The 23,180-nt window shown below is 43.4% G+C and overlaps 1 protein-coding gene across 5 annotated transcripts in view; it reads left to right on the top strand.

The window, feature by feature from the left end:
* The first annotated feature begins 258 nt into the window (after positions 1-258).
* YLPM1 (YLP motif containing 1) overlaps positions 259-23,180 on the top strand; it is a 39,511-nt gene continuing 16,589 nt past the window's right edge. For 3 of the 5 annotated variants that reach the window (XR_008482985.1, XM_054275173.1, XM_054275176.1), the window contains exons 1-13: positions 259-1,287; positions 6,374-6,610; positions 7,509-7,703; positions 8,868-9,610; positions 11,725-14,037; positions 16,388-16,493; positions 19,059-19,302; positions 20,466-20,558; positions 20,916-21,090; positions 21,249-21,394; positions 21,744-21,931; positions 22,553-22,615; positions 22,907-23,026. Coding sequence is in view for 4 of the 5 variants with exons in the window: in XM_054275173.1 (XP_054131148.1) it covers positions 259-1,287; positions 6,374-6,610; positions 7,509-7,703; positions 8,868-9,610; positions 11,725-14,037; positions 16,388-16,493; positions 19,059-19,302; positions 20,466-20,558; positions 20,916-21,090; positions 21,249-21,394; positions 21,744-21,931; positions 22,553-22,615; positions 22,907-23,026 (5,652 nt within the window). In the remaining variant the exon portion in view is untranslated. The remainder of the gene's footprint in view (positions 1,288-6,373; positions 6,611-7,508; positions 7,704-8,867; positions 9,611-11,724; positions 14,038-16,387; positions 16,494-19,058; positions 19,303-20,465; positions 20,559-20,915; positions 21,091-21,248; positions 21,395-21,743; positions 21,932-22,552; positions 22,616-22,906; positions 23,027-23,180) is intronic. The other 2 variants (XM_054275175.1, XM_054275174.1) reach the window with 2 other exon arrangements.

Genomic DNA, 23,180 nt, shown 5'->3' on the forward strand with positions numbered 1-23,180 from the left:
GCGGCTCCCGTGTGTGGCCAGCTCCGTCCCGCCTCCTGCCCCGGGGAACGGGGCGGGCGCGATCTGTCTGTCTGTCTGTCGCTCCGGGCTCGCCTCACCCGCGCTGCAGGCAGCTGTCCGCCAGGCGGCGCTGCCACCCGCCCAGCGGGGCGCTCTGGCGCGGCGCTCACGCTCGACTGCCCGGCGGGGGTGGGGCCTCCCCGCGCAGGCGCCGTGCGCCGCCCGCCGCCGCGGCCTGTGTCCGCTCCGCGCTCCGCCATGTACCCGGCCTGGGGCTTGTACGGGGCGGCCGGGCACTACCCGCCGCCCCCCACCTCCATCCCGCCCCCGCCGCTGCCCATCCCTCCCCCCAGCGTGCCGCCTCCCGCCGTTCCGCCGATGCCGCTCCCCAGCTACCCGCCACCGGGGCCCGCGCCCCCCGCCGCCGCGCCGCCGCCCGCCGGTTCCTCGGGGTTCCTGAGCCTGCAGGAGCAGCACCTGGCCCAGCTGCAGCAGCTCCAGCAGATGCACCAGAAGCAGCTGCAGTCCGTACTCTTGGGTCCCCCGCCGCCGCCGGGCCCGCCCCCGCCGGGGCTGCCGCCGCCGCCGCTGCCCGGCTCCTTCACCGACTGGCAGCAGCAGCCGCCGGTGCCGCCGGTGCCGCCGCCGGTCCGCAGCTACCAGAAGCAGTACGGCCACCGTGAGCCGCCGCCGCGCAAGCCGCCCCCCGCGGCCCGGGACCGCGACGGGCAGGAGCCGCCGGGCGGGCGCGGCGACTGGGGCGAGCCGGTGCCCGCCGAGCCGGTGCCCATGGACATGGAGCTGTCCTCGCCGCCGCAGTCCCCGCAGCCCGGCGCCCAGCCCTACCTGCCCCCCGCCCAGCCCTACCTGCCGCCGCCCCAGAGCGAGCCTTACCTGCCCCCCGCCCAGCCGCCCCCCGCGCAGTCCCCGCCGCTCCAGCCCTACCTGCCCCGGGCGCAGCCCTCCCAGCCGCCCCCCTCCTTCTCTGAGCCCCCGCCCTCCTACCTGGAGCCCCCGACGGCCACCGCCTCCCAGCCCTACCTGCCGCCTCCTGCCCAGGGCTACATGGCACATGCCCAGCCCTACCTGCTCTCCTCCCAGGCCTCTCCTTCCCAGCCCGCCCTGGCCCCCTCCGTCCCTCCCCCGGTGAAGCCATCGCAGGCTCATTTCCCCCCGCCCCAGACGTCCCTGCCCCCGCCCGCCGCTGCCCCGCCGGAGGCAGCGCCAGGTGCCGCCAAGGAGGGCGGGGGCGCGGAGCAGCCGGACCCCTCCACCATGACTCCCCAGGTAAGGCCGCCCGGCTGGCAGCGGGGACTCGCCAGGGCAGCGGTGGCGAGGAGCCGCTGGGTACTGAGTGTTGCAAAGGTCCCCGAGTAAGGGCAGTTGATAAACACACCGTATTTGCATAATATTGAAAGGATTTGGTCGCAATCCGTGGAAGTGTGGCAATGGCACAGCTCAGAGAAACCTTCATAAAGGCTGATTTGTCCAGTGGTGTTGATAGGTTGGTAGGGATGTAACAAATTGTCATTTCCCGAGAAAAATTGTTTAGGGAAAAATGTAAATCCTGGTTGGCTTTAATTTTCTTGAGCGCGCTTTGGTCTCTGGAGAATGTATTCCAAAGTACAGACTGTGTGTGACCCGCCCCTAACCCCTGCTGGCTTTGTCTGGCCACTTGTGAGATGCAGCAGTCGGTTTCCCTGTTGCACATTGCAGGATGTCACTTGTCTTCAGTGATTTCTTTATTACAGTTTTTTGAAGGTGTTGAGTTGCAGTTATCTGCCTGATCAGTGTAGAATGGTGACTGTTTTAGTCTTATCACACACAGTTAAAGCTGCAAAAATGTTTCTGTTGCAGTACGTACTTGTCCTCTACTTACACTTAATCCGCATTTTGTGCTACACGTGCTTGATCTTCCAGTACAAAATTGCATAGGGCATTGGAGGGAAATGCTCTGAAATGCCTTGAAGTGAAAAATGTTATAGCTGTGTGATTTTGATGTGTACACTAGGGCCAAAATGCTGCAAAATGTTTGTGTGCTTCACTTCCTAAATGAGACCAGTTCCAGTGAGCTTGATGGGACCGTTCATCTGCACTGTCAGGGACAATCCAAGCTTGAAGTTCAGCATGCACAGCAAGGCACGAGTGTTGGGAGGCCCTCAGCTGTACACATCGTCAGGCAGATTCACTGGGGTGAATCTGGGTTTTTTGCATGGGTTTAGAATTATTTTATTGGCATCCACCTGCAAGAACAAAATTGAGCTGCATTCTTCGAAATTCCGTAATTTAAATCTATTTAAAGCTAGGTTTGCAAAAGTCCTACTGTGTCATATTGAAGTCACTGGCACTTTGAATTTGCTGATTGCTGGGATATGCCATTTTTACATTTGTACCATATAACTAATTACTGCCTGGCAAACTAATTGATCTTTTACAGTGATAACAACAAGATTTAATTTTTTAATGACAAAACCTCAAAAAGTCATGTGTAGAAAGTGGTGTTTATTTGGTATTGAGTCAGCTTGTTGACTTTTTAAATTATTGAGCTCAATGATAAAATATTGATAAAATATCTCCAGAAGAGTTGCAAATAATGCTTTATTGTGTGCACACATGGAAGCAGCAGAATACTGCTGAAATTTATGTTGTCTGGTTTATGAGTGTTTATACAAACAGCTTCTATCTTGAGTAGCTTGCTTGCTCTCATTCAAGTTCAGTGTTAATTCAAAAGGAATATGTTTTCCTAGTCATAACTTTGTTATAAAAGACTGATACAACTTTGGCTGTCTTAGGCTGTAAAATGAGACAGGATTTGGAGTAACAAGTTTTTACACTATAAGGAATAGGAAAAGCTAAGGCTTTCATGCCTTTTAGTATTCTGAAAAGCCACGTGAAGGAACTGTAATTTGTCATTTGGAGTATCCTATTAAGCTGTTGTTTAAACTGGCAATTGAAAGCAATTATTTCTGTTCCTTATCCCACAGTAACACTGGCTGCAGACAAATATATCAGTGTTTTTCTCTTAACTCAGAAGATGTTACACAATTTGCCATGAGTTGGTGTTTTATTATTTTCCTTTCCAGTCTAAGATACTGTTCTTTGCCTTGACAGTATCGTGAGCTTAGTGTAGTTTCTTCCATGGGTATAGAGTTGGATTAAATTGCTGGATTCTTGTCAAATCTGGTTAAAATAACTGTGGTATTTCCTTAATGTTCCATCTGATACTTGGGTAATGTGTGCTGTTATTTGTTTACCACATCACAGACTGGGTAAGGTTGGAAGGGAGCACAGGGGTCGTCTGGTTCAACTCCCTGCCCAAGGAGGTTCATCCCAGAGCACATGGCAAAGGGTTGTGTATTCCAAACATTTCTTGAATATCTTCAGTGAGAGACTCCACAGTCTCTCAGGGCAATGTGCTACAGTGCTCAGTCACCTGCATGTAAAAAAGTTCTTTCTCGTATTCAGGTGGAACTTCCTCTGCATCAGTTTCTGCCCATTGCCCCTTTCCTTGTTCCTTGGTACCACCAAGAGTCTGGATCCTTCCTCTAGGCACCCTCCCTTCAGATACTTCTGTACATTGACAAGGTCCCCTCTCAGTTGTCTTCTCATGGCTCAACGGTCCCAGCTCCCTCAGCCTGTTCTTATTAGAGAGAGATGCTCCGCTCTCTTGGCATCTTCATTGCCCTCCACTGGACTTCTTCCAGGAGCTCCAAGTCTTCTTGTGTTGAGGAGCCCAGAACTGGACACAGCTCTCCAGCTGTGGCCTCACTAGGGCTGAGCAGAGGAGCAGGATCACCTCCCTCAACCTGCTGGCAATGCTCTTCCTACTCCAAGGATGCATGGGTACATCTGTACCCATAAATATGCATTTATCTACATCTGTTAAAGCTACCTCAGCTTTACCACCTCACCATTTAACAGACTGCTGCTCTCTTTAAACATCCCCTTTGTTTTGTAGAGGGTGCTAAACCATTCTTTTGCAGTTTTCACCTGGAAAGGACATAGTGTCCCCCAAAACAGGTATCATGTTATGGCCTAGGGTCACCTGTATTAGCTTTGGAGTAGTCCTTTGGTGTGGACTTCACATTAATGTATTTGGTGCTATGTCCTGTGGCCAGGAGCTGATAGTGCTGGTTTCATGTTCCTGTAAAATGCAACAGGCATTGTCTCTTGGTCAGCCAGAGATGGGAAAAGGCCTCTGTTGATGCTCGTGTTTTCCTTGGGCTAAAGGATTATAATTGGACTTGAAAGATGACAGGTCCAGTTGAATGACAAGTCATTGTGAGGTCGTGAGCACTCAATAACTGAATTCTTCATCAATGAAAAATTTTCTACACTAGCACTTCTGTTCTATTACAACTAAGCTGTAAAGATCTACCTTTCTGCTTTTCTTATACTTTCCAGATAGCACAGTAATAGCTGTCACAGACTCATCTGCTGAAAATAATAGATAGTTATATTACCATAGCTCTGGAAAGCCCATGTCATGTTATGAGTTCTAGCCCTATGTCCAGTTGGTGGAACGAGGAGGAAACAAGATGGATCTATGGAGACAACAATTTTGTGGCAGTAGAACATGTGCTCACCCATCATAGCATCTAGCACCATGATGACAAATCACCTTATAGTGAGTGCCTTTTGAGATGGATAATTGAATCAGGCTTTGTATACCTGGGAAAGTATGCTCCTCCCTTGAGCTGCACTTATTTCAGCATGTTGTTGAATGTTTCTGACAGTCTCTGCTGCAGTGTGAATGCATATCTTCCACCCAAAACCATGGGACTCTTCTGAGACATATTCTTGTTAAAAAGATTCATGGCAGGAATAATTGCATGATCAATTTAAAGTCTGTGAAGCATAGTCTCTCATTTCATTGACCTCATTTCCAAGTTACAGAAGTATTTTTTTAAAAATACAGCTCCATATTTGTGTTTCCTACCAAGAGAAAATATCATTTCTGATCTGAGCATGAGGTAAGTTTCTAGCAGAAAGTTACTCTTCTTCTAAACCTGTTTAAGATGGGCAGAGTGATTCACTTTTGAGAAATCTCATCAGACAGCACTTGCTGCTTTGATGTTGTCACACTTTTATTTTGAAATGCCTGCATCTTTTGGATTCTTTTCTGACTGGGCTTTATATAGGTTTTTTTTCTTAACTGTGCATGCTTGGGTGGAAAGGAAGAACAGAAGGTATAAAGGATAGAGATCAGTCACAGATTCTCAGAGGTAATGAAATTGAGAGCACAAGAATGGTTGCACTAGGTTAGACCAAAAATTAGAGTACTTTATCGTTCTGTCTTTGATGGTGACTAAAAGCAGATGTTAAGAGAACAACTTAAAAATCAAGGGTATAGTAATACTTTCCTAGGATACAGGAGCTGCCTTAGCTGTAAATGGTGTATTTATTTTCAAAATATGTAGATTTTTCTGAGCTATGACTTGAATCCACAAAATTTTAGCCCTTGGAGAGATCTCTCGTAGGGACTCTGGTGGCACAAGACCATGTCAGGTGAAGAGTAACCTCCCACAGATGTCTTTCTATTAATTTGATGACTGATATTTCTCATATTGGAAGAGATACAGAACTGTTGGTTCTTATTCATGCCTCTTTAAGACACTACTGCTTAAGTGTTGAGATACTTATCTCTAGTCTTTTGTTCTTTATGTTAGTGGCAGCTTACTATTTGAAGCTTCTGTCATCTGCCTTGAGTACTCTTAATTCTACCCTGAAATATTTAAGACTGAAAGCTTATTATTTCTTAAATGGATCATTTTTTTGGGGTTGGAACCATATCCACTTCCCTCTTCAGCTGTTGAATGAGTCAGAATTAATGAGAATTCAGATTATACATAATCTTCACTATATACTGATTCTGATTCTTCTTTTTCTTTCCATAGCTTTGTTCAAACATCTTCACCACAATTTCTCAGCTGCTATTTTCAGTCTACTTGATATCTGTGTTCCCTGTTCATCCTCTTAATCTCTTCTGTACATTTCCTTCTTTTTCTCTTTACTGTAGTTCTTAGTTATAAAAAGCTCTAAAACCAATAAACATGGTACTTATAGCATGTCCGTAGTAATTTTGCTTATTATTGCCTGTGCTCCAGATTTTTGTTAGAATTGTTTGCTATAGTTAGAGAATAGTAAGCTTGTTGGGGTAAAAAATAAATTCTATTGTGGGTTCTGTGCATCACATAATGGTTTATGAATTTTGATTTAATTTTCTGACATCCATTGCAATACTGTTCCTGAAGAAGTGAGTTTTTCCTCAAAACAGTTTTAAAAACTTTTCTACAGTATGATTCTAATGGCTGTCATTAATGATTTTCTATTGTTTTTCTTGTGAAACTTAGAAAATGTGCATCTGTTACAGGAACAGCAGCAATACTGGTACCAGCAGCACCTGCTTAGCCTGCAGCAAAGGGCAAAGGCCCATGCTCAGGGACAGCAGCAGATGAAAAGCCCAGTAGTGAAGGATGAGCAGAGAGCAAAGTCTGAAGAAGAGAAAATGAGTGCTTCAAATCAACAGTCTGAACCTCCTGCTCTTAATGAATCCCTGCCTCCAGCATCCAAAGAAGAGGAGTCTTCTCTTACATCCACTGAACCTCAGGTAGGCTTTGTAAAGTGATGCCACTCCATTTGTGTCCTAGGTGAGCCAAAACCCCAGGAAAATTCATGCCATCAAATTCTCTTGTATACTTTGTAACAACTAAATGTTGTGAAGCAGTCTTAAAAAAAAACATTTGCTAAAGCTGCAACAATTAGAAAATACACTTCTTGTGTATAAAATTACATATTCACCCACACGTGCACCAAACAAGTGTGAGCTGAGTCCCCCGCACCATCCACAGCGTTGTCTGTGAGAACACCTCATGATATTGAAGTGCAAAACCAGGTAGGTACTCAGTTCTTGAGGAATGCTGTGTTTAAGACACTATTTCTTAATCTCTCTCTGGCACTTGGTGAATTCTGGCTCCCCTTCTCTCTGTGTGTTAGAATTGGTCTGAAAGCCGAAAATTTTGCACAGAGGTTTTTTAATCAGCATGCTCAGTAACAGTTACTGTATAATAGATGGAGGTCATGATTGATGTTTGAACAGTATGTGCTCCACTTTAACTTAGAGCATGCAGATTCCTACAAAGTGGCAGAAATAATGCACTTGGAGTTACTTTACCTCATTGTGAGAAACCTGTTTCTCATTACATTTACTGTGAGTGGCAGATAACAGATTTTCATTAAGCTCTTTCCTGTAGGTAGTTTCTTTATGTATGAATAACTTAATTGCCATCAGCCTAACTTTTAGATTAGACTGTTCACATTAAGAAAATATGTGTTCACACCTAGAAAAGGTGGGGTAAAAATCAGCCTTCCAAGAGCTGTGGGTGGCTGAAATAGAGTGATAAAGTAGGAACAGTGAGAAAGTTCCTGTAAGATGTGTAGTGACCAAGTGTATTCTTTTCTGACAGATGCAACTTTCCTTTGTTTATAGTATTTACCTTTTTCTATAGCTCAATATTGAACCTCCTGATGACCCTGAGGAGGATTTGAGATTGCAGCAATTGCAAGCAGCAGCAGCTCAATGGCAGCAGCACCCCCATCAGCGGGTTGGGTTCCAATATCAGAGAATAATGCAGAAGCACGCTCAGCTGCAGCAGATAGTACAGCAGTATCAACAGATCATGCAACAGCCTCCACACTTAGAGGTGAGACACTAAGGAGGTGGTTTGATATACATCCTGGGTGACCCAGCACTCACAGTCTGCTGAAAAATGCGTAGTTGAGTAATTTGTAATGGTTGGCTCATTTGTCTGGCTACTTTTTCTGCTTGGGTAGAAGTTTATATCCATTTTCCCTACTGTCACAACTTCCGAATGAAAAAAACATTGGCAGATGGTGATAACGCTTCAGTAGGATGAGAAATACAATATTTTACACTTCTTGTGAGATTTTTCTGGATGTACCTAGGTGATACAGGAGCAAAGCTGAACACAATATTGAATTTACTCAGCTTTGAGTGTTTTGCCACTGAAGAAACAATTCAGAAAAGTCATGTAAACAGATGATTGCAGAGTAATTTGGAAGCTGCTCTTTTTTACAAAAATAAATATGTACAATTATAAATGTAGATGACAAAAATAGACAGGAAATGTAGTTTTAAGAATCAGTATCTCACATTATTTTTAACTCGAGTAATCAGTTGAAACCAATATTGTGACCTTTAAGCTTTTAAGTAGAAGTTGATTATTGTATTAGAGGGTTGAGTCAACTCTTATTGGGTTGGTGGAGTTCATACATTAAACATTTCTTTGTAGGTTGGGCTGTCTGCGTTCGTTTTTTTTTTTTTTTAATCTCTTTGGGTAAATCTTAAAAATCTCAGGCAAAATCAAGCCTGATATCTTCACATAATGAAAGACAGAATTTGAAGAAGCTTCATTTGTGCAAATAAGATCTGGCAGAGGCTTAGAGAAAAATAATGGCAGACAGCTGAGGGAGTTCTGAGCAGGTTAATAGCAAAAACTGAAGCCTTGAGAAATAGTCACATAATGTATATATGTGAAGATTGATTTGAGCTTTAGCCATTGTTAGGATGCAGTAATAATGCAGTTTATACAGATTATAGGTTTCTTCAGCTGTCCTGTTGGGGTCTTCTATACATAGATATAGTATATGGTCATAAAATATATAAATTTTCACAATGTCTTTACATGTCACTGTTAGTGTTTGTTTTTGTTACAGTGTAGTTCTTCCTCAGCCTTGCACCCAAGTCATCAGAAATTGTGATAGTACAAGTGATACTGGAATACGTGGCTCTGATAGTAACTGACTATCTAAGGTATTTTGAACCTATTCTTGTCATCTCATTGCAGACAATGTCAGTGGACATGCAGCTGCGACATTATGAGGCACAGCAAAAACAGTTCCAGCAGCTTCATAAAGATTGGGAGCGATCAATGAACCAGCAGTGGCAGCATCAGCTTCAAACCTACCCTCACAAAGACCAGCTTCAAGAGTATGAGAAGCAGTGGAAAGCATGGGATGAACAGATGAAGGTTACTCAGTCACATCTGCAGGAAAAAGTGACCTCACTCCAAAATCTGAAGAATCAATATCCTGCAAATGTGTCACTGCCACCTCCATTTATTCCATATTCCCAAACTGGTCAAGGTGGCATTCCTGTTATGCCTCCAGCTTTACCTTCAACTACACCTCCACTGGCTCCCCCACCCCTCTCTTCTGTTTCTCAGTTATCCAATTCCTCTGTCCCTTCAGGATCCGGTTCTCAAAGCAGTCAAGCTACTGAAGCGCCAAGGCCAGCTCTCCTTCCCACCCCTGGTACCTATGCATCAAAAATAGCTAGTTCAACTAGCTATTCACCTTACCATTCTCAAGTAGGTTCATCCTTTGGCTCATCTGACCATGGAAAATCTCAAGGTCATCTTAGTAAACAAACTGTAAATATTTCATCTGAACAGCAGTGTGGGGAACTGAAAGGCACTTCTGCAGTGTCTTCGACACACACGCCTGTTGTGCAGGATAAACCGGTGAGATCAGGTGGATTGCTTCCAGATCCTCCCAGATCAGCACGTTTTGAAGGCCCTAGAGGCCCTAGGTAAGAAAGTTTTTGTTGATCTATACATATTCCAGGCTACAAGATTTTCAGAGATTTATTAAGAAATGAAATATCTATCGTTTTCTCAAATCTTTTTGAGGTTGTGGGAAGTGTGTATTTCAGTGGAGGTTTTGTTTTTAATGTATGTACACCATACTCTCTGTATTAATATTTTTAAAGCAAGGATACATAGATGGCTTTCACTTGAGCATAATCTAGAGTAGTAGTTTGCTTTTTTTTTTTTTTTGGTAAAGTGCTTGAGGATGCTGCCCCTTTTTAGTCACAAAGACACAATGCTCCTTCTTTGAAAATAGGAAAGCTTTTGTAAATATTTTATATGTTTTTGCTGATTTTATACCTGCTATATAATTTAATCCAAGATCTTGTTTTTCTGAATGTTTTTCTTTAATACATGATACCAGGGTGCAAAAACAACATCTGTTCTATCTGCTGATTAGTTCAAGATGGGTTGGTGTGCTGTCTGCTGAATCAAAGGGCAGTGGTGTTCTGCTCAATTGTTTCTATCCTTGTGTACTCTGCTAGACTTTACAGTAATATCTTCATGGTTATTCCCCTTCTCTTTGCTTCCAAAGTGATCAATCATGAATAATAATTTGTGAATTGCTAGCAGTGTACATGAGCTTTATACAAATGAATCAATTTTACCTCCTTGTAGTTTTTAAAAAGTGTTTCAGTTCCTGTGGATTTGTTGGATGTACAGTTCTGAACAGAGTGTTTTCATGACTTGCTAGTGCATGTCTTTTATGTGTGTTGGTTTAGAGCTCAGTGATATGCAATGATAGGCCCAGGTTGTCTTTCTGGGCTGTGAGCAGACATTTCTGGTTCATGTCCAGCTTTTCATCCACAGTAATCCCAAGTCCTTCTTGGCAGGGCTGCTCTTGATCCCATCATCACCCAGCCTATACTGAGACCAGGGGCTGCCCTGACCCAGCTGCAGGACCTTGTACTTGGCCACATGAGGTTCCATGGGCCTACTTCTCAACCTTTTCTAGGCACCTCTGGATGGCATCCTGTCCATCAGGCATGTCACCCACACCACACAGCTTGGTGTCTTCTGCAAACTTGCTGAAGGTGCACTCAGTGCCACTGTCTATGTCATTGATGAAGATAAAAAACAGTGCTCAGTCATCTGAGGGACACCACTTGTCACTGTCACTGATCTCCATCTGGACATTGAGCCATTGTCCCCTATCCTCTAGATGTCACCATTCTGTCAGTTCCTCATCCACCAAATAGTCCCATCCATCAAATCCACCTCTCTCCAATTTAGAAAGAAGGATGTTTTGGGGGTGCATGGAAAAGGCCTTAAAAAAGTCCAGACAGATGACATCAATACCCCTTCCTTATCCATTAGTCACTCCCATTATAGAAGGCCACTGGGTTGATCAGGCAGAACTTGCCCTTGATGAATTTGTGCTGGTTGTCTCCAATGACCTTCCTCTCCTCCATGTGCCTTGGCGTAGCTTCTGGGATGGTCTTCCCAGGCACAGAGGTGAGACTCACAGGTTAGTTTCCAGGGTCCTTCTTTCTACTCTCTTTTAGAATAGGTGCAGTGTTTTCCTTCTCACAGCCACCAGGTACTTCACTGACTGTCACCATTCCTAGATATCATGGCTTGGCAAATATGGTAGCAAATTCCCTAAGTATTCTGGGATGTATCTCATCAGGTCCCATAGACTTACATATATTCAGGTTCTTCATGTCATTATGAACCTGATCTTCTCTTGTCGTGGGAGTGACTTTGCACCCCTAGTCCCCTAGTCCCTGTTTTGCAGTCCATCCACTCAGGAGGCGTAGAGTTGTCAGTGAAGACTAAGGCAAAAAAGTTGTTGAGTATCTGAGTCTTTTCCTCATGCATTTTTACCAGTTTGCCAGTTGTGTTTGTCCAAGGGGTACACTTTCTATGACCTTTCTTTTCTGGCTGATGGCCTTGCTTTGGCCTTCCTGATTCATCTGGTGATGTACAACTGTGAATCCCAGACATCTAAGCAATTTGACTTTAGACATGAGTTCTCTATTTTGTGTGCACTTATTCTATAGGACTTTAATACGACATCTTCATTTGAATAAAATTTCTGTTGCATCATCTGTAGATTTGACGGGCCTCGAGGAAGAGGATATGACAAGTTTGAAGGCTCAAGGCAGAGAGGACCTCGTTTTGACTCCCAGCGCTCAGAAGGATACAGGTCACGTTTTGACCGACAGAATACAGATGGACAGTCTTCAAGCAGATGGGGCTCTATCCCACGAGGACCAGCAGGACAATTTTATACAGCAAATGCATCACATGGACACGGTTCCCGACCTAGTGGTCCACGGTGGATGGGGCCCAGGCCTCACTTGGGACAGCAGCAGCAGCAGCAGACGCAGATAGACTCACAGTCAGAAAGCAAAGAGCCTTTTACAGACACGGCTGGCGATCAGCAGTCTGTGAGCAGAACTGAGTCTGCTCCTGACGCACAGAGTGCAGGTCCCATTGAGCCAAATGAGGACCTGACAGACACTCAACAGGAAGCACCCAAACCTGAAGTCAAAGAACCTAGTTCAGACCCTCCTAAAAAGTGGACATGGAGTTCACATGATCCCAACCAGCAAGTAGAAGAGTCCAAGGCACCCACCCCACCTATTCAGAACCAGAATACAGTACCCTCTGCAGAAGGAAATGAGAATTTGGATACACCAGATATCCAGTTGACTGCTTCAGATAGCACCCAGGGCCTACCTGGACCGGAAGGCAGAGGAAAAGGGCCATTCATGCATGAAGATAGAGGAAAGGGACCAGGAAGCAGAGGAAGGGGCCGTGGCAGAGGGCAAGGGGATGGCCGTGGCTGGGGAATGAGCCGTGGCCGGGGAATGGGAAGGATGGATGGTGGCCGGGGAATGGGAAGGGTGGACGGTGGTTGGGGAATGGGCAGGATGGATGATGGCCATGGCCGGGGAATGGGCAGGATGGATGATGGCCGTGGTAGAGGATATGTATACAGAGGCAGAGGGCAGGCTAGGCAGCCATCCATCCGTGGCAGGGGAGCATTCAGGAGTGCAGACAACAGGGAGAGGATGCCAGATAGACGGTCAGGCAGCAGGGAGAGGATGCCAGATGGACAGTCAGGCAGCCGGGAGAGGGGGCCGGCTGGACGGTCAGATAGCCATGAGAGGCTGTTCTCTAACCGAGACAGAGAGCCACCTGGACGGACAGGCAGCTGGGACAGGGGCCGGGCAGGAAGCCGGGAGAGAGGCCCGGTGAGACGCGCCTCTAGCCGGGAAAGAGAGCCCGTGCGGCGGGCAGGGAGCCGGGAGAGGGAGCCCATGCGGCGGGCGGGGAGCCGTGAGAGGGTCCCCGTCAGGCGGGCAGGGAGCCGGGAGAGGGTCCCCATCAGGCGGGCAGGGAGCCGGGAGAGGGACCTGGGCAGGCGGGCAGGTAGCCGGGAGAGGTGTCCCATCAGAAGGGGAGATAGCCATGAGAGGGAAGCAGGAAGATCTGAAACAGGCAGTATGGGTAAACCCATTCACTTAGGAGATGACCCTGACAAATTGCCTCCGTATCATCGAGATGAAACATTCAGGGGTTCTTGGGGTCATGAAGATGATACAATGCAGGAGGAATTTCCTTTAGATAATCAAGATGACCCATCTTTGGAGCATGAGCAGTTGGATGAGTGGGAAAGAGAACAATACTGGAGAGATCACAACTCTGATTATCAGGATGATTCTGTACATGTGTATGACAGAGATGACAGGTTGCAATCCCACCATTCACTGCCTCCATTGTCTCCCCTACCACCACTACCTCCTTTATCATCTGATCACGACAGACGAGATTCGTGGTGGGATGACTGGAAAAGGCCAAGAGAAAGGGAACTGGAGAGAGATCTAGATAGAACTGGAAGATCCTCAGATATTTATGATCAAGATTTAGACAAAGAATGGGATAGAGACTGGGACATGAGACATATGGATGACAGAGAAATGGGGAATCGTGACCTGGATATCCCCCCTCTACCACCATTACCACCCCTTCCACCTCTGGACAGGTATCGTGAAGATAGGTGGAGGGACGATAGGAACAGAGATCATTATGACAGAGATCTCCGAGACAGGGGCGAGCTTAGGATTCGAGAATATCCGGAGAGATACGACACGTGGCGGGAGAAGCAGGACTACCTTCCTGAAAGGACTGACTGGGAGAGAGAACGCCTGTCAGATAGGTGGTATCCAGATGATGGAGAGAGACTGAGGTCTCTGGATGACCACTCAGATACATCCCTTCCCCCCCCTTCGCATTCCTCTGATATGCTGGGAGCAGATTCAAACCTGGACTCTGACCAGTCCTTGGGAGGAGTGATGGTCCTAAGCCAAAGACAGCATGAGATAATTCTGAAGGCTGCCCAGGAGCTCAAAATGCTTCGGTGAGTTGTCTGGTTCTGTGATTTTGAATAGGAATCCCGTTCTGTGGGATCCGTTTGAATCAATGGATCAATCAATAAGTAAAGTAGTAAAAGTAATGGCTTCATTTCTTTGACCTGCAGCATGATAGCAGGAGCTCATGTGGAAGAAGTTATTTGGAGTACCTTTACCACAGTTTTTGTAGATGGACTTTTTTTCTTAAATAAGTGATTGTCCCTTTCCAGGGAGAGATGTGTCCCATCATCTGACCAATCTTTTTGTTATCTTCAAACAAACTTGTGGATAATTGCTTTTCAGTATTATTGGTGGTATCAGATGAGCTTAGTGATAACTGCTTTTAAGTACTTACCCCTCAAGACATACATTAATGTGGTTCTTAAGACCTGTTTTTTTATACTGCTCACTTTTAAGTTAAAACATAGGTTAAAACATAGGTTTTGCTCATTTGTTTGGTTTTTTTACAGAACCTCCTCATTTGAAACCAGATATTGTTGGTGAAAAGTTTTGTCAAATTTGGTTGATCTTAAGTTCTGGGAATCAGCATAAAAGGAGTGATCTAACAGTTAGGAAGATATGAATGCCAGAGTTTATCAGGACTGCATTTTTAGAAAGCAGCTACTAGCATTCCTAAGGCTTTAATAAGTGTTTATTATGAAATTAGTAATAGGAGAGATGGGGCTGTATGAGGCTTTCAGCAACCTGATCTAGTGAAAGGAAGGCTGGAACTAGATGATTTTTGAAGTCCCTTCCAACCCAAGCCATTTCATGAGAGAGATATTTTGCACTTTTCTTCAGACTGTTTTGTTTTCATATTTGTAAGATTGCTGAGCACTTCTCCCATATAGAAGGCCTTGGATGCATGCCAAAATGCAAGAAAAAATTGTTTTTTAAAGGGAGAACTTTTATTCTGAATAATTTAATAATTTACTGCAATCAGATTACTTCAATGGTGTTATTAACTGTGAAATCCATGTTGTAAAGTAGTATTTGCTGAAAGTTTGGAGTTACATTATTTTCAGCTTCCTGTCTTTCCCATTGCCTCAGTTGCCCAGCATGTGTTTTGCTGTTTATTGTGACTTGCTGCAAGCCAGTCACTTAGGCTAAGGAACATAGTTTGGGAATCAGTACGAGAGAAATTTATTAGGGCTTAAATAATTTAAACATAGTCACTAAAATATTTTATGTAAAAAGTAGTTACATATACATCTTTCAAAGCCAGTAAAAAGGGGAAATATAAATATGATACTGATTCTTAATAGAATATGAGGGTAATCTTCAAATTAGTTACACTGGTACTTCTCATTTGGTTCTTATAGACAGATGATTTAAGTCTGAACAGTAGGAACAACTTTATGGAGATTACTTATTAATTTTTATGGGGATTTTTTGGGTGAAGAGTTATACCAGTAGTGTGGTACATAACTGCTTTCATCTCCAAAACTAAAGCCTTCATCTGGCTTTGCTTTTATTGTGTTTAAAACAGCATGGTCTCAGCTGCAGCCTGTTCTGTATTTGTGATTTAGTGTAGTGCTCAGTTTACTCTTTTGTATTTACAAAACACTGAGGATTCTTTTCTTTGAGCCAAGTTCCCCTTCTGCTAAACACTCAATTGATGCATTACTGGTTAGGGTGGTTTCTGTTACATCTTGCTACAGAAGGATCCCATTCCTAGTTGTCATTTAAAAACTGCTTCAATGCAGAGTTATTAGCAATTGAAAAACCTAGATTAAAAATGCTAACAAAAACTGAAGGGAAAGGAAATCATATTCACTAGAACTCTGTAATCCAGTGATTATAGTACTCACAGCTGAACCTGGTCTCTGCTCTGTAGACTATGTATTGGTTGTGTATTAAATAGCATTTTGATATATAAACCAAAGAAGCAAAAGTTAGACTCATTGTTTGGGTTTTAATATATTGGAATCTCTTGTGCTTTGTTGGCCTTAGTCCTGTTACCATGTGAACCAGAGCAAGTAACTGAGAGCACTTAGGTATGTGCTTCCAAGGGGTTTCTTGCTTGCAGAAGGTGTTGACAGAAACCAAAATCCATCTTTTCTCTTTACTGTTCACATGAAGTGGCTCTGGCAAAGCACAAAAGCATAACTACATGTCTCAGGAAACTTGTGATCAAAAAGCGTGCAGCTAATACACTAAATGCCTCCATGGTTAGGAGGATGTGAAACAGGGATTTCTGAATCACAGCATTACCCATATAAACCCTGCTGTGTCCTTTTCTTCTTTTGGTTTTGTCTCTGGTACTAGTGTAATATGTGTTCTCACCATGAGCACTGATTTATTTTATTTTTCATTTAAGCTATAGACTGATAACATTTTCTTATGATGCATGTGCAGGGAGCAAAAAGAACAGCTACAGAAGTTGAAGGAGTTCAAACCTGACATTTCCACCCAAGAGTCTCCAAGATCACAGAACACAAGCACAAGGCCAGGTGCCTTTCAGGTAAATTCATCTTACACTGATAACATATTGGTAGCAGTTACTGTTTATGTATGTTGAGCCAGTTCTACACACTGATGGTCAAATTTCTCTCTGGAGTGCTTCCTCAGCAGTCCTTACAACCTTAGCTATCTTCTGTTGAGGCAAAACAACTTCTTTGTTTCTTTAAATTTTCCAAAGCATTTTCTGCTCAGTCTGTTGCAGCAGATCTCTCATTAGGGGTGGAAATGAGCCAAGACACAGACTCTCATTTAAAACCTGAAAAGGGTCCTGGTTTATTCTTCTTTACAGCTTAGCCATCCTGACTGACTACAGCAAACTCCTGCTGTTGGCTTCTCTGACAGAGTGACTGCTGGCTATTTCCTGCTGGAATAGGACTGCAAGTATTTCCTTGCTACCTCTGACTGCAGGCTTTTACCTAGCTCAGCTATGACTGCAGGCTCCAACAGCAGGCTCTATCAGACCCAGACTGACCTTGCAGCAGATCTTTTGCAGCAGCAACTCTCTTCCTTGTTTTGTTCTTCTTTGTGTTTCTCTGGATCATTCCTTCTTCCTTGGGCCTCCTCTACCTCTCCAAGATCCTCTTCCTCAAGGCTCTCCCTGACTGGCCCACCCATCCCTTCTATCACACCTTTATTAATCAGAGCCCATTAAAGGCAAGGCTATTCTTCTTTGGTAATTAGTACAACTGTGACTTATCAGGGGCGAGGACCCTTGTAATCTCTTCTTCTCCATGTAAAAATCCACCATGTCTTCTGAGTATGACCCATCAGGGATGGTTGCACATAAAACAGTCTAGATTGCTGTAGGATAATGTGCAAAAAGAGGCGAGCTCTCCCAAAACAGGGATATAAGATTCACAAGAGGATCCTGATTTTCCTTGCTTAAATTCTTTCAATTCGCACTACTTTTCCTACTTCAGGAGCTATCTCCTCTTTGAAGTTGGGAAAACTTGAGGATACATCCATCAGAAATTGAGATATTTCAATGTAGCATGGGCATTAGCCTTCTGTTTGCTGTTTTAATTGGGAATTTTTATTACCTTCTAGAATATCATGAAGTGCCTGGAAACTCATGTTTGTGTACCTCCATCCAGTTGTGATGCAACTACTCCTGTACTGCTTAATTTCCTGTGCAGTTCTGGGAACTATTCTCAGATGCATATATTTGGGTTTTTTTGGTAATTCAGAAATCAACTGAACTTCTGCAGTCGTGCTAACTCAGGTTTATAAATCCTTCCTAGAATGAGTAAACAGTTTTGTTAAATGTGTATTGGAGGAGACATCTGAGTTGATGCACCGTCTTTGTTCTTCATCACATCTTAACCCCAAAGTTACTCACACCAATAAATTTAGCCATAAGGTCTTCTGGCTCTGACATTTAGCCAGACCAACCTTTTTTTGTCCCTCCGTCCAGGGAAGTGTTGTGCAGTGAATGAGGCACTGCAAGTTTTCTTTTTGCTTAGGTGACCTCTTCCTTGTTTACAGTGTCTGTAAAGTAAAATAATGGAGCTGGTTTGCTACCAAGAACTGCAGATATGTTGATGCCTTTAGGAAGTTACTTCACTCTATTTTGATATTTTGTATCTCAGACTACTTCACTTGTCTGCCTAGAGGTTTTCAAACAACTTTTGTCTTTCTTGGAATTCTTCCTTCCAGATATTTCTGCCATGACTTTGAGTTGTTATTACAGAGCTCAGCTTTGTATCTACAACCGTCCTGCAATTTTTGTTGTATGTTGCTAATAAGGCTGCCTGTAACTTGGCATCTGCTCTGATGCTGAAAAGTCCTGTAATGTGTGGAGTTTCTTGTGGATGTTTGGTTCATGAAGGATTTGGTTTGGTTTTCGACTAGACAAGACCTTCCAATTTCTTATGTTCTTCTGATATTTATTTTATTAAGGTTTTCCAGGTATTTCTGCTCTCTGAATTTTTCCGGTGGTTTCCACAAAGAAACTGGCCTTATCAGTCCTTTTGCATCTCACCAAGCTGCCCTACTTTCAGATTTTCAGCCTTCACACAGATGGCAGGAATCTTTGCAGACAGCAGGAGTCTTTGGAAATAAACAGTAGACACTTTTGAACTGAGATAGGCCTACTGGAGCTAAAATTGGTAAGGTTATTTTGAAGAAAATCAGCAGTGTTTAAGCCTTCACATAGTGAGCATACGCAAAATTAAATCAGGCCACCAGTTTTAAAAAATAGTCCTCCTACCTGTAGCACCTTGATGGAGGTACTAGAAAATGTGTATGGTTTGACTACCAATTGCCATTGCACATACTGAGGATGAGAGAAGGTTAGTTGCAGATCTACATTAAAAGTGCTTTCTGCATCTAGGTGTCTTCTCAGCAATCTTTAGAGGCACCAGTAGAAGCCCAAGCTATTAAACCTTCTCCTGCTGTTATTATAAAGCCTCCTGTGTTGTTCAGACGGCCCACCCCTGTGACAAGACTAAGTGCCCCACTGGCAAGGCCTGCTCCCATGACAAGGCCACATGCTCCACTTTCTACTCCAACTACAACCCCAAGTCATGGTCAGTCTTTGAAACCATCACCTTCTACTGTGGAACAGGAACGCTGGGATGAGGACTCTTTCCACGGACTCTGGGACACAAATGAGGATAAAGGTGCCAACATGGAGTACGAGCTGTGTAAACAGGAGTCCATGATGCCTCCCCCTGTCTCCTCGCCCGTGAAGATACCTGCTGTCCACACCTCCATTCCACCAGCTGTACCAGTGTCCCTTTCTCCCGTTATTCCAGCGGTTCCCAAAGCACCCATCATTCAGCAAACGGTGGATTATGGCCACGGGCGAGGTGGGTATCACAGTGCATTTGGTATGTATCAAAGAGCTAATTAGTCTTCCTGACCTTTTTTTTTTTAAGGAGTGTGCCATGCAAAGTGTGTGTGTTCTGCAGTTGATGTGTAGGCTTGTGTGCATTAATGATGTAATGCTGATCAGTGCAGTTATAAGGAGTCCCTAACCTTTAACCAGTTATGACTCTGAGTTTAGTGTTTTTCTTGATGCTTTTAGAAAGAACTGTTTCATGTTGGTGAACAGTGTATTTTCCATGGTTACTATTCCATGAATGGTGTATAGCCATGGGTGCTTCTAATAAGTACAAAATGATGTGCTGTTTTTAGGTTGATAATGTTACTTTCCCTTAATCCCTTTGTAGGTGAGTATGGAAATAACTGGACTAGAAGGTACTTCGGATGGTTTGAGTTCTTAGGTGTTACTAGTGATTTAAAACAGAATGTGGCTGGTGTTTGCATTATTTATATACTGCAAAATGGGTGTGAGGTACCCTCTACCCAGAGGGGGAGGCAGAGTCTAGTTCTGAAGGGCATGCACCCTATACACTTGTTTAACACATAAGTAAATAGGGAGGCTCTGATTTTTACTACTGAACTTACCAAAGCTAAAATTCAACACTAGTTTTTAATAGAATTGATCCCCCTCCTTTAACAGGAGTGAAATCATGTCATAAAGAAGTTCTTAAATTGTGTGTTGTCATTTAAAGACTGTTTTTTCCCCTCTCTAAAGTACATAACAGGACTGGAAGCCGTATCTCTTCCATTAAGTAAATGGTTTTCTAAAAGATGTTTGAAAAAATGTCATTGTTGTGAGACTTTCAGATACTATTGTTGACATTACAGTAACTCTGTGAATTATTAAAACTTACAGAGCGTTTTAATGTTTAGAATTTTCTGACACTGCATGCTACCCGAACTCACCTGAAAAGGCAGTCCCATTGTTAAGATGAGTGGTTTACATACACACACACAAACTCAGCCTTTGAAAACCATGATGCTGTTTATTTATGTAAAGCTCTTTTAGCATTTTCCATTAGAAGAAATTATGGTAGTTTGTTCTAGTCACTTTTAGTGCCATTGACTGATTACTTTTCAAGAAGAGGAAAGAAAATACAAGCGTGTGTTTTAAAACCTTAGGATTCTTTTGTTTATTTTCAACCAGATATAACCACGAGTAAAGTGGAACAGATTCCATATGGGGAGAGGGTAACCCTTCGTCCAGAACCTCTACCAGACAGGCAAACATTTCAAAAAGGTAGGAGGTGCTTGGCTGGCTTTCAAAGAGTTAGTTAGCTCTTAGAAAAGTTGTAAAATGTTAAAGCTTGTTCAAACTAAGTAATTCTTGTTTAAGCTACAACCACTTTATTTTCTTCAGAGGTCCATAAGACTAACAGTTTATATTTTCAAGAGGAGTCAATAACCTAGCCACTTTAAAAACTCAGTTTGTAGCTTTAAGTAGGACTGCATGGTATGGTTGTCTCTCGTACAGTTTGGAAATGAGTGTGGATAAAGTGCATCCTAGCTCACATACCATATACTTTTCTTGCACTCTTACCTGTTGCCTTCTTTTCCCAAAACAGTAGTTTGGATTTCTATGGGTTTCTCCCTCCAGAGCATCCAGGTCGCTACAATAGAGAAAGAGACCGTGAGCCTTATTTTGAGCGTCAGGGTAATTCCAGCACAGATCACCGGGATTTCAAGAGGGAGCGGGAATTGCACAGAGACCGAGGCTCTGTGGACTACGAACGAGAGAGGTTTGACAAGGAGCGGCACCCCCGAGACGACAGGTACGTGGCTTTGGAGCACTATGGACATCGATACAGTTGAGGCTGTATTGTGTATCAGGCTGTCCATTTTGCCTGTGAGGTATATGTTCCTTTCACTCTGGAATCCACAGTGGAAATCCACAAAAATGCACAAAATACACAAAATACTTTTTTGGCAGGGTTCTTCCTACCACACCTTCAAGGACTCAGTCTTACCGTGACAAGAAAGACCATCCATCCTCCAGGCGAGGTGGTTTTGACAGACCACCATATGAACGAAAGACAGATCGTCCAGCATATGATCATGGGCCTTCCATGTTTGGAGGTACAGTTTCTCTATCTTAAAAGTCTTGCTAGAATAGTATAAAAAAATAATGAACATGCAGAGGTGAAGATTAATTGGTAGAAGATTGATTTGCAGTATTTGTTTTTTCAAAATATATAATTCAGGAAAATCTCTTTAGGTGGTGATATTTAGGTTTGTTTCTCAGTGGTGTTGAGATCATGAATGAAACTGTTATATACTCTGCTAAAAACTGTCTTTGATTGCAATAGGTTTAAGAATAGAAATTTTAATTATTTATGAGGACCTGTCTGTGAATTTAACTTAAAATAATGAAGGTCTGTTTAAATCAGCTCAGAACATCTTAATTTTTTTATTTTACTGAACTAAGAAAATTCTTCTGTCCAAACACTGGAATTTGAAGGTGATCGTAGAAATTACCCTGAGGAAAGGATTCCTATTTCTGCTCCATCAATGCCTCGTCAGCCACCACCTGCTCCACGAGTAGAAAGGAAGCCAGAATCTAAAAATGTAGATGATATCTTAAAGCCACCAGGGCGGGATAGCAGGCCAGAGAGGGTGAGTGTACATTCTGAAAGCAACAATCAATTTGAACAAGGTCTGTATTCAGATAAAGTGCTGGTGGGTGTAATATGTTGGGAACAAGTGTACATTTGAGGAAGCTCTGGAAATTAGCTTGATTCCTTTGCAAAGTGTTGTAGCACAGCTATTAGGAGTCCACAGGAGAGGTAAACTTCATTGGAACACTCAAAGCAAATTTGTGTGTAATATTAAAGTGTTTTGCACTCTTCTGAGGTCTTCACTTTGGTTTTTGATGTATCAGGGGAAAGACTTGTCTTTACCCAGAGATTTGGCAATGCACGTGTTATATAAGAAAGAACACAATTTAGGGTATAAAATATTTAGGTAAGTTTCTTTCAGTCGAATGAAAGAAGTTAGTGAAACTGAACCAGATCTATAGCATGCAGCCTAAACTGCTGTCATGATTAACATCAAAAAGTCTGAATTATGTGAACTACTACCATTTCTCACAGCCTTGTTTCTAAAACAGACAGGGAGTGCTTGATGATATGCAAAAGTGTGAGCCCACAGCACATAATTATCCAGAAGAAAATATTTGCAAAAGAGTCTGTTAAATTTAGTACAGTATCATACCTGCTTACATGATCTTTGTTTCAGATTGTGATCATCATGAGAGGGTTACCTGGCAGTGGAAAGACACATGTAGCAAAACTCATCAGGGTACGTAAACAGGCACTCACTGTGTAGTGCTGCTTGTCCTTTACATGTGCTTCCTCCACTGTTTGCTTTGTGTTTGCCTAGAATTCAAGTCTGTTGTTATTTTGTCCATGTGTTCATGTGCTATGTGAATCTCCACCAGTGTTAGCAAGCAGGAGGGATACTACTCTCTTTTTGTTTTTCCTATTGAGCAGGGAACTGCTGTTGACCAAAAGTATTTTGAAGTATTTTGAAGTGTAGCAGAATGGAATTTTTACAGCAAAGGTATATACTTTCTTTTTGCTTTCTTCCCAGGATAAGGAAGTAGAATGTGGAGGACCTGCGCCAAGAGTGCTCAGCCTGGATGACTACTTTATCACTGAAGTGGAGAAAGAGGAGAGAGACCCAGATACAGGGAAAAAAGTTAAAAAGAAGGTAATCTTAATTCTGTTGTTTTTCTTGACAAAGAAACAAGACATTCTGGAAAAACAGTGGCCATCAGAATTCCAGTCTGTGGGTTGGGAAGAGTGCAGAAGTCTCTGGGCTGTTTTTCAAAACAAGCCAATATAACTTGTATTGGGTGGTATAT

This window comes from Melozone crissalis, unplaced genomic scaffold (genome assembly GCF_028551555.1).
Source record: "Melozone crissalis strain CALT ecotype California unplaced genomic scaffold, PUWL_Pcris_2 ptg000018l_1, whole genome shotgun sequence".
Taxonomy (NCBI): Eukaryota; Metazoa; Chordata; class Aves; order Passeriformes; family Passerellidae; genus Melozone; species Melozone crissalis.